This window comes from Heterodontus francisci, chromosome 3 (genome assembly GCF_036365525.1).
Source record: "Heterodontus francisci isolate sHetFra1 chromosome 3, sHetFra1.hap1, whole genome shotgun sequence".
Classification (NCBI taxonomy): domain Eukaryota; kingdom Metazoa; phylum Chordata; class Chondrichthyes; order Heterodontiformes; family Heterodontidae; genus Heterodontus; species Heterodontus francisci.
The window spans coordinates 118950640-118962668 of NC_090373.1; the positions used below are offsets into that span (position 1 = coordinate 118950640).

The 12029-nt window shown below is 44.1% G+C and overlaps 1 protein-coding gene across 6 annotated transcripts in view; it reads right to left on the bottom strand.

Annotated features, from left to right (window-relative positions):
• LOC137352748 (cytosolic carboxypeptidase 2-like) overlaps positions 1–12029 on the bottom strand; it is a 276792-nt gene that overhangs the window by 71995 nt on the left and 192768 nt on the right. For all 6 annotated transcript variants that reach the window (XM_068018533.1, XM_068018561.1, XM_068018522.1 and 3 more), the window contains 2 exons: positions 6119–6305; positions 4255–4382 (listed from right to left, as the gene is read on the bottom strand). In XM_068018533.1, the coding sequence (XP_067874634.1) occupies positions 4255–4382; positions 6119–6305 (315 nt within the window). The remainder of the gene's footprint in view (positions 1–4254; positions 4383–6118; positions 6306–12029) is intronic.

Consider the following 12029-nt stretch of genomic DNA (forward strand, 5'->3'; position numbering starts at 1 on the left):
GTATACAGAGCAAATGGATAACACTGGGTGAATAAGTATCAAATTTTATGTTAAGAATATAGTGGGGTACAACTGTAGTTTCTTTACTTATGATACTTGCATTTTAACAAGCTACTTTAGAAAATTGAGAAATCAAAGTGAGGATCAAGACCCACAAAATAGCTCATTACCAAAGGTCAGAAAAGAGTAAAACAGAAGATGATATCATTTAGAAAGTAATGATGCCAAGCTTGGATACAGCAGAAAGCCACGGTTGTCACTAGTTCTTTCATCGGTTAAAAATACCTAAGTGCTTTAGTTCTTTATTTCAGTTAAAACACATTCAGGTACTTGAAGCATGCCAGAAACACTTAAAATAGTAATTAACTCAAACATTTGAAATGTTAATTTTTCCATTCATTGGTCTGTTTATGCTCCCACCTGCACCTTTATCCTAGTTGGTGCACTTCATTGCCCTGCACTAATGGCATCTCACTATCAGGATGGCTGAGTAATGGTACTCGCTATCTGCCTCTCACACAGTGCTGCTGTCAGCTCATGTGATGTGTAACCTGTCCAACAATAATAAACTCAGCATTAGCAGTGTCAGCTTTCAGACTTTCTGGCTGTGGTGCTTGTCAGGACAGCACAAGTCATTAGATAGTACTGGCACCAAATCATCAATGGGTGGCTGGGCTAAAAAGGGTGGATTTACAGTCAAGTACTGGCTTTCAAGGGATTTTCTGATATAAGGTCATGTTCTCCTGTGTGGTCTTAATGCTCAGCTAAATATACTCCCTTTTAATCTTTTCTTTGATCTCATATTTTAACTTTATCTCCTGGATTGATGTATTAAATTTTCCTCCTTTTTCTTTCCAGCTTTTAATGGAAATGGGTTATATCTGGGCTCTACAGCAAAACTAGAAATGTTCTATAAAGTACCCAAAGGGCTGAATTTAATTTTCCTGCAGCCGGGAGCGGTGGTGGGCGAATAAAATGGAGGCCCACTCTTCCACCATGCTGCCACAATCTAGTGCACGGTGGCTCATTTCCATACACAGGGTGGTCCGTCGCCCCCAATCATGTGGCAGGTCCAGGCTCTGCGACGCCGGCAACGGTGTCAGCTGCCTCTAGGCAGGCATTGGTGCCATTTTTAAAGGTCTGCCAGACCTGCACAGAGAGTACAAAGTTCAACCCAGAACTCCGCCCTCCCCACTACATCGCACATTAATGTGTGACCCGTCTTCCCCCACCCCCTCCTTCTTTTGGGCCTCCTTATCTCGAGAGACAATGGATACGCGCCTGGAGGTGGTCAGTGGTTTGTGAAGCAGCGCCTGGAGTGGCTATAAAGGCCAATTCTGGAGTGACAGGCTCTTCCACAGGTGCTGCAGAGAAATTTGTTTGTTGGGGCTGTTGCACAGTTGGCTCTCCCCTTGCGCCTCTGTCTTTTTTCCTGCCAACTACTAAGTCTCTTCGACTCGCCACAATTTAGCCCTGTCTTTATGGCTGCCCGCCAGCTCTGGCGAATGCTGGCAACTGACTCCCACGACTTGTGATCAATGTCACACGATTTCATGTCGCGTTTGCAGACGTCTTTATAACGGAGACATGGACGGCCGGTGGGTCTGATACCAGTGGCGAGCTCGCTGTACAATGTGTCTTTGGGGATCCTGCCATCTTCCATGCGGCTCACATGGCCAAGCCATCTCAAGCGCCGCTGACTCAGTAGTGTGTATAAGCTGGGGGTGTTGGCCGCTTCAAGGACTTCTGTGTTGGAGATATAGTCCTGCCACCTGATGCCAAGTATTCTCCGAAGGCAGCGAAGATGGAATGAATTGAGACGTCGCTCTTGGCTGGCATACGTTGTCCAGGCCTCGCTGCCGTAGAGCAAGGTACTGAGGACACAGGCCTGATACACTCGGACTTTTGTGTTCCGTGTCAGTGCGCCATTTTCCCACACTCTCTTGGCCAGTCTGGACATAGCAGTGGAAGCCTTACCCATGCGCTTGTTGATTTCTGCATCTAGAGACAGGTTACTGGTGATAGTTGAGCCTAGGTAGGTGAACTCTTGAACCACTTCCAGAGCGTGGTCGCCAATATTGATGGATGGAGCATTTCTGACATCCTGCCCCATGATGTTCGTTTTCTTGAGGCTGATGGTTAGGCCAAATTCATTGCAGGCAGACGCAAACCTGTCGATGAGACTCTGCAGGCATTCTTCAGTGTGAGATGTTAAAGCAGCATCGTCAGCAAAGAGGAGTTCTCTGATGAGGACTTTCCGTACTTTGGACTTCGCTCTTAGACGGGCAAGGTTGAACAACCTGCCCCCTGATCTTGTGTGGAGGAAAATTCCTTCTTCAGAGGATTTGAACGCATGTGAAAGCAGCAGGGAGAAGAAAATCCCAAAAAGTGTGGGTGCGAGAACACAGCCCTGTTTCACACCACTCAGGATAGGAAAGGGCTCTGATGAGGAGCCACCATGTTGAATTGTGCCTTTCATATTGTCATGGAATGAGGTGATGATACTTAGTAGCTTTGGTGGACATCCGATCTTTTCTAGTAGTCTGAAGAGACTACGTCTGCTGACGAGGTCAAAGGCTTTGGTGAGATCAATGAAAGCAATGTAGAGGGGCATCTGTTGTTCACGGCATTTCTCCTGTATCTGACGAAGGGAGAACAGCATGTCAATAGTCGATCTCTCTGCACGAAAGCCACACTGTGCCTCAGGGTAGACGTGCTCGGCCAGCTTCTGGAGCCTGTTCAGAGCGACTCGAGCAAAGACTTTCCCCACTATGCTGAGCAGGGAGATTCCACGGTAGTTGTTGCAGTCACCGCGGTCACCTTTGTTTTTATAGAGGGTGATGATGTTGGCATCGCGCATGTCCTGGGGTACTGCTCCCTCGTCCCAGCACAGGCATAGCAGTTCATGTAGTGCTGAGAGTATAGCAGGCTTGGCACTCTTGATTATTTCAGGGGTAATGCTGTCCTTCCCAGGGGCTTTTCCGCTGGCTAGGGAATCAATGGCATCACTGAGTTCCGATTTGGTTGGCTGTATGTCCAGCTCATCCATGACTGGTAGAGGCTGGGCTGCATTGAGGGCAGTCTCAGTGACAGCATTCTCCCTGGAGTACAGTTCTAGGTAGTGCTCAACCCAGCGGTCCATCTGTTTGCGTTGGTCAGTGATTATGTCCCCTGATTTAGATTTGAGGGGGGTGATCTTCTTGATGGTTGGCCCAAGAGCTCTCTTCATGCCATCATACATTCCTCTGATGTTTCCGGTGTCTGAGGCCAGCTGAATATGACTGCATAGGTGTTGCCAGTAGTCGTTTGCGCAACGCCTAGCTGTTCTTTGTGCAGTACTTCTGGCTGCTATAAGTGCTGCGGATGTTAAATCGCTGGGGGCTTTCTTGTAGTTCAAAAGAACTCCGCCCTCCCCACTACATCGCACATTAATGTGTGACCCGTCTTCCCCCACCCCCTCCAATACACAGAAAATAAATGGTAGCCCTGTTCCTCCCCCTCCCCCAAAACACTTAAATTGAATCGTTGACCTCTTCCCCCGCCCCTCCAACTGCACAAAGTGCAGAGGTCATCCCTTCCCCCCACACTAGAAATGCAGAGTTGACCCCCCCCGCCTAATACACTAAAAATGCTGGGCTCTGCCCTTCCCCACCTTCGTGGTGCCAGCTTTACCTGGATAGGAAAGTGAAGACGTGTGAGTGCTGGATGCCACATGGAGGATCGCGGACAGCCGGTAAGATCGCAGAGAATGGTATGTTAATGTATTCGTGTCCTATATTGCAATTTTTAAAACTGAGTCCCGTCGCCAAGCGGTTGCATGGGGGTGCCACCATGGAGCCTCGCCGCCGCTGGGAAAATCGGGCCCGGCAATCCTGGCGTCAGGCTCCGTGGTGGGCCGCTGCGATCATCCGGCCCCCCACCCCCACCACGGAGCCTGACGTTGGGAGCTCAACAAAATTCATCCCAAAGTGATTCCATTTGTTGTTAGAGAAAAAAAATAGTCACTTTGTGTTGTGCAAATGTTCCTGAAGTAAGAGTTATATCTTCCAGAAATGGTTGAACGGTTCTACTCGCACAATAAAAAATTCAAAGGAAGGAATTCAAATATACAAAAGAACTATAAGTAGTTTGACAAAACAAAATGAGCACAAGAGCCCCCAAATTAGTTATTGTTTGTAATGTAACAGAAACTTTGATAAACTAAATGTAAAAATGCAGCATTTAATAAATGTGGCTATTATGTTTAATCTCTACCTTTGCTGTAGGCTCCTCAGATATCAGAAAATCCAGAATGCCTTTCATCATCCAGCTGGATTGAGTCTCCCCAGGGTGGACTCTTGCTGTCAGCACAACACCAAGCTTTGCTTCAGAATTTTCCTTACCTGTTGTTAAGAAAAAAATCATGGCCCAGTTTGCCAAGAAGCCACAATAGGGTTCCGAAGAAGGGTCACTGACCCGAAACGTTAACTCTGCTTCTCTTTCTACAGATGCTGCCAGACCTGCTGAGTGAATCCAGCATTTCTTGTTTTTGTTTCAGATTTCCAGCATCCGCAGTATTTTGCTTTTATTTACCACAATAGTCAATGTTCATCTCGACTTGTAAGAACATAAGAATATACGAACAGAAGTATCCCATTTAACCCTTCCACCATTCAATAAGTTCATGACTGATCTTCCACCTAAACTCCACATTCCGGTCCTATCCCCAGAGCCCTGGATTCCCTTAGTATCCAAGAATTTGTCAATTTCTGTCTTTAATATATCAGAAGACAAGCAGAACAGGGAAGTCATAACACTCCTGATCACAGAATGATCAAGTTCAACACAATCTGGGAGTCAGGTAAAACTAAACCAGTTATAACCAGGTGTAGAACAACTAATACAATTGGATTGGGATAGGTTGCTCAACATAACTTCATTAGAGAACAAGTGGAACGCCTTTAAAGGCATAATGCTGAATATACAGGATAACAACATGGGGGTAAAACTGAACTTAGTTGGGGGTGCATAATTGTAAAAAATTGGCCCCCTGTTATATACCCTGCTTGAATTTCCTTTCCACCATCTATAAAAATTGAAAATTGGGTGGGGTTTATAATGGATGGCCAATCTGCTATTTCTCTTTTGGTGCCCCCATGAAAGCTGAATGTTACCTCACTTGAATCTGAGTGCTAAAAAAGAATCTTTACAAATCCTGCAGCGAGAGCTGGGGGCTTACCATTGACCAAAAGCTTAACTGGACCAGCCATGTAAATATTGTGGCTACAAGAGCTGGTCAGAGGCTGGGAATTCTATGGCGAGTAACTCACCTTCTGACTCAAAGCCTTTGCACAATCTGCAAGGCACAAGTCAGGAGGCTGATGGAATACTCTCCTGCTGCCTGGATGAGCTCCAACAACATTCAAGAAGCTCAACACTACCCAGGAAAAATCAGTTTGCTTAACTGGCACCCCATCCACCACCTGAAACATTCACTCCCTCCACTACCAGCACAGTGTTGCTGCAGTGTGCACCAAGATGAACTGCAGCAACTCACCAAGGCTCCTTCAACAGCACCTTGCAAACCTATGACTGCTACCACCTGGAAGGACAAGGGCAGCAGGTTCATGGGACCACCATCTGCAAATTTCCCTTCAGGTTACACACCATCCTAACTTGGAAATATGTCACTATTCCTTCAACGTCAGTAGGTAAAATCCTGAAACTCCCTCCCTAACAGCACTGTGGGAGTACCTTTACTACATGGACTGCTGCGGTTCAAGAAGTGGGCTCACGTTCACCTACTCAGGGGCAACTAGGGATGGGCAATAAATGCTGGCTTTGCCAGCAATGCCCACATCCCATGATGAAAAAAATACTATCTTGAAAAAGGACATATTGTTATTCCACATTCTAATCTTCATTCAGTCTTTGTTACTTAAGAGAATATAGATAGTTGTAACAAACAAAATTATGTTCTATGCCAATTATGTTTTATGTATAAAATATTAATGATCTTCTCAAGTCAATATATGGGAAATATAAACTGTTAGTATTGATTGCAGCTGATAATAATGATATTTTATAAATGAACTATATGAGTCGGCGTAAGGCACATGGAACGCTTGGTGGGACTCACCTGTATAGTCAGTGATTGTCAGTAAAAAGCAGCTATTTCCTGCTCTTGTTTCACACAGAACTTCCTTTTTAAAATGTGTCAAATGTTTGGAATCATTTATTATTTCATCCAAATGAGCCTTTAGGTCAGTATATCTGTAGGGGTAGCAATGTGCCAGATAGTACGTATCATCCTTATTACTAAACTCCTGAAAAGAACATTTAAGAAGTAGTGTAAAAGAGTGATCAAGAACAATTGATATTCTGTACTCAACAAACTGAGGTCTATTGTAATCTCCACCAACATATTTCAAACCATTGGATAATTATTCACTCGCAGTGTTAGATCCCAGCAGCAGTGAGTGTTTGCGGCTCGAAGAGCTTTGACTCAGAGTTATTGAGCTGGAGGCCGAGCTGCAGACACTGCGATACAACAGGGAAGGGGAAAGTTATCTGGACACTTTGTACCAGGAGGCAGTCACACCCTTTAGGATCAGGTCTTCTGATTTTGTCAGTGGTCAGGGACAGGAAAGTATGGCTGCAGCTGAAGCAGGTAAGGGGACCCAGAGGGCAGGAGTGCAGGAGCCTCAGCCTTTGTGATTGTCCAACAGGTTTGAGGTTCTGTCAGCTTGTTTGGATGAGAGTGGGGGCTGCAGGTGGATGAGCTAACTGACCATGGCACCGTGGTACAGGAAGTCATTCAAATTGGGGTATCAAATAGCAATGTAGTGGTAGTAGGAGACAGTATATTGAGGGGGATTGACACTGTTCTCTGCAACAAAGAGTCCAGAAGGTTGTGTCGCTTGCTCAGTGCAAGGGTTCAGGACATCTGCTCGGGGCTGGAGAGGTGCTTACAGTGGGAAGGGGAGGATCCAGTTGTTGTGGTCCATGTAGGTAGCAAAGACATAGGCAGGACAAGGAAGGAAGTTCTGCATAGTCAGTATGAGGAGCTAAGCACAAATTAAGAAGCAGAACCTCTAAATGCAATCATCTCTGGATTATTACCTGAGCAATGTGCAAATTGGCATACGGCAAATAAGATTAGAGAAGTGAATGCATGGCTCAAAGACTGGTGTGGTAGAAGTGGGTTCTGGTTCATGGGAGACTGGCACCTGTACTGGGGAAAGTGGGAGCTGTACCGTTGGGATGGTCTACACTTGAACCATGCTGGGGCTGGTGTTCCAGTGAGCCACATAGCTAGGGAAGTAGAGAGGGTTTTAAACTAAATAATGGGGGCAAGGGATCAAATTTGGGAAGATGTGGTAAATCAAAGAGTAGAGACAAGCAAGAGAGAAAGGTTGCTACCCCTACAGATAATATGGAAATCATAAACAGACTGTGACAGGAAGGGATAGAGAGTACAAATCCAAGAGTAAATCAGCAGTCAAGGCTAGACATTACAAAAATAATAAAAGAACAAAATGAAAGGCTCTGTATCTGAATGAACGTAGCATTCGAAACAAAACAGATGAACTGATACAGCAAATAGAAATAAGTAAGTACGATCTGATAGCCATTGCAGAGACATGGCTGCAGGATGACATAGAATGGGACCTGAATATTGAAGTGTACATGACATTTTGGAAGGACATGAAGGTAGGAAAAGGTAGAGGGGTGGATCTGTTATTTAATGATGGTATTTGCACATTAGAGAGGGATGACCTAAGTTCAGGAACCAGGATGTAGAAGTGGTTTGGGTAGAGATGAGAAATGATAAAGGCAAGAAATCACTCTTGGGAGTGGTGTATAGGCCCCCTAATAGTAACCAAATGGTAGGATGGAGTATAAAAGAAGAAATAATAGGAGCTTGTCAGAAAGGTACGGTGATAATCATGGGGGATTTTAACTTACATAGAGACTGAAAAAATCAGATGAGCAAAGCTATCCTAGATAAAGAGTTCATTGAATGTTTTTGGGATAGTTTCTTAGAGCAACACGTTCTGGAGCCAACCGGCGTGCAGGCTGTACTAGACCTTGTATTGTGCAATGAGATAGGATTAATTGATAACCTCATTGTGAAGGCACCCCTAGGTAGCAGCGATGATAATGTGATTGAATTTTACATTCAGTTTGAGAGAGAGAGAAGAATGGGTCCAAGACTAGTATTTTAAACTTAAATAAGGGCAATTATGAAGGCATGAAAGCAGAGCTAGCTAAAGTGAATGGGCAAATTAAGTTAAGGGATAGGTCAATAGGGATGCAGTGGCAGGCATTTAAGGGGATATTTCAGAATACACAGAATAGATACATTCCAAAGAGAATGAAATATTCCAAAGGGAGGACCCACTATCCGTGGTTAACTAAAAAAGTTAAAGATTGTATCAAACTTAAAGAAAAAGCATATAACAGTGCCAAGATGGGCGGCAGGTCAGAAGATTGGACAGAATATAAAAAACAGCAAAGAATGACTAAACGATTGATAAAGAGGGAAAAATTAGGGCTGGATTTTACCAGCTCCCCGACATAGGGGTCATAGCGGGGAGGGCTGGAAAATGCCTCCGGGAGAGGCCTGCCACGGGCCTCGACGCCGGGAAGGCCTTGCCCCATATTACCGGTGGTGGCAAGGCCTCGTGGCAGTCCACTCGTCACTTGGCAATGGTACCATCATTTCAATATTTAAATTTAAATACATTTAAATTTATTAAAATAAAGGAATAATTACTTACCTCGTCGTGCCGGTAGTCCTGCTCCCAGTTGGTGGCTGGCACTCCCGCACAGTCTAATCTCCGACCAGAGATCTGATGCGGGACACTGGTGGGGAGGGGGGAGGAGGTATGTATTTCAGTGTGGGGGGTGGGTGGGGGAGAGGGAAAAAACATACCTGATTGGTCGAGGGGGTGATGGGAAGGTGTAAAGGAAAAAGTTTCTGAACTTTGTGGGGGAAAGGTCAGATATTCAAGGTAAGTATTTTTGTGGGGGGAGGGCAGGAATGATATTTAAGGCCCTGGGGGTGGGGGGGAGGGGGGTGGTTTGGTGGGAGAGGGGCTGGGAAGATTTCTCCAATTATTTTTAATAGTTTCAAATGCACTATCTCTTTAAAAATTGAAACTGTCAGTAAGGGCTCTAAGCCCTTTAAAAAAGGCACCAGTGCCTGCACAGTGGCGCCATTGCTGGGGATGGAGCGCCCACCCCCTCCAAGTCATCGGTGGGGGGTGCAGTCTGCATTAGCCATTTAAATGAGTCACCATGCTAAATATCGCGGCGGTTCCGTGGAGTAAATCTTGCGCATGCGCCCCGCCATTTTTGAACCTCTCCACCAAGATCGGTAGTGACCTTGTAAAATGCAACCCTTAGAATACAAGAGAAAGCTAGGTAAAAGTTTAAAAACAGAAAATAAGAGTTTTGATAGACATTTAAAAAAAGAAAAGAGTTAACAAAGTGAGCATTGCTCCTATAGAAAGTGAGTCTGGGGAATTTATAATGGAAAATAAAGAGATGGTAGATGAATTAAACAGGTACTTTTGCATCGGTCTTCACTATAAAGGTTACAAGTAACAACCCAGAAATAGCTGTAAATCAGGAAATGGAAGGGAGGGAGGAACTCAAGAAAATTACAATCATCAGGGAAGTGGTACTGAGCAAATTGTTGGAGCTGTGGACTGAAAAGTCCCCGGGTCCTGATGGACTTTATCCTAGGGTCTTAAAAGAAGTGACTAGTGAGATAGTTGATGTGTTGGTTTTAATTTTCAAAAATTCCCTAGATTCAGGGAAGGTTTCATAAGGTTGGAAAATAGCGAATGTAACTCCTTTATTATATAAAAACAGACTGTAAAAGCTTCATGTAAAAAGGAAACATTTGGCTAAGACAAATGTGGGTCCATTACAGGCAGAGTCAGGAGAATGTATAATGGGGGAATAGAGAAATAGCAGAGAAACTAAATGATTACTTTATGCCTGTCTTCACTTAGGAAGATACAAGAAAGCTCCCAGAATTAGAGATCATGGAATTAGGGGGAATCAGGAATTGAAGAAAATTAGTATTAGTAAGAAGGTTGTATTGGAGAAATTAATGGGGCTGAAGTTTGATAGGTCCCTCGGACCTGATATTCTACATCCCAGAGTGTTAAAAGAGGTTGCTGTGGAGATGGGGGATGTATTGGTGATCGTCTTCCAAAATTCTATAGATTGTGGAGCGGTTCCTGCAGATTGGAAGGTCTCAAATGTCACCCCACTATTTAAGAAGGGAGGGAGAGAGAAAGCAAGGAATTACAGACCTGTTAGCCTGACATCAGTCATTGAGCAAATGCTAGAATCTATTCCAAAGGATGTGATAAATGGACACTTGGATAATAATGATCTGATTGGGCATAGTCAGCATGGATTTATGAATGGGAATAAATGTTTGACGAACCTGTTGGAGTTTTTTGAGGATGTTACTAACAGAATTGATAAAGGGGAGTTGCTGGACGTGGTATATTTGAATTTTCAGAAGGCTTTTGATAAAGTCCCTCATAGGAGGTTGATTAGCAAAATTAAAGTACATGGGATAGGAGGTAATATACAGGCATGGATTAACAATTGGTTAACAGACAGAAAGCAGAGAGTAGGAATAAATGGGTCATTCTTGCATTGGCAGGCTGTAACTTGTGGGGTACTGCAGGGATCAGTGCTTAGGCCCCAACTGTTCACAATATATATCAATGATTTGGATGTGGAGACCAAATGTAGTATTTCCAAGTACACAGATGACACAAAACTAGGTGGGAATATGTGTTGTAAGGAAGATGCAAAGTGGCTTCAAAGGGATTTGGACAGACTTAGTGAGTGGGCAAGAATGTGGCAGATGGAATATAATGTGGAAAAATGTGAGGTTATCCACTTTGGTAGGAGGAATAGATGTGCTGAGTATTTATTAAATTGTAAGACATTAGAAAGTGTAGATGTACAAAGGGACCTGGGTGTCCTGGTCAATAAGTCACTGAAAGCTAACATGCAGGTGCAGCAAGCAATTCGGAAGGCTAATGATATGTTAGCCTTTATCGCAAGAGGATTTGAGTACAAGCGTAGTGAAGTCTTGCTTCAATTGTATAGAACCTTGGTTAGACTGCACCTTGAGTACTGTGTGCAGTTTTGGTCCCTTACCTTAGGAAGGATATTATTGCCTTAGAGGGAGCGCAACAAAGATTCACCAGACTTGTTCCCGGGATGGTTGGACTGTCCTATGAAGAGAGATTGGGGAAACTGGGCCTGTATTCTTTAGAGTTTCGAAGAATAAGAGGTGATCTCATTGAAACCTACAAAATACTTAAAGGTATAGACAGGGTAGATGCAGCTAAGAAGTTTCCTCTGGTTGGGGAGTCTAGAAACAGGGGACACAATTTCAAAATAAGGGGGAAGCCACTTACGACAGAGATAAGGAGAAATTTCATTACTTAGAGGGTTGTGAATCTTTGGAATCTAGAGGAGGAGGATAATGAAGATGGTGCACCAGAGGGCTGTGGAAGCTCAGTCACTGAGTATGTTTAAAGCAGAGATTGACAGATTTGTAAATACAAATGACATAAGGGGATATGAGGACAGTTTGGGAAAAAGGCATTAAAGTGGATGATCAGCCATGATCACATTGAATGGGGGGCAGGTTTGATGGACTGAATGGTCTACTCCTCTTCCTATGTTCCTATTCAAAAATGGAGGGAGACAGAAAGCAGGAAACTGCAGACCAGTTAGCTTAACATCTGTCTTAGGGAAAATGTTAGAAGCTATTATTAAAGATGTTATAGCAGGGCACTTAGAAAAATTCAAGGTAATCAGGCAGAGCCAACATGGTTTTGTGAAAGGGAAATCATGTTCAACCAAGTTATTGGAGTTTTTTGAAGAAGTAACATGTGCTGTGGATAAAGGGGAAATGGTGGAAGTACTGTACTTAGATTTCCAGAAGGCATTTGATAAGGTGCCACATCAAAGGTTATTGCGGAAAATAAAAGCTCATGGTG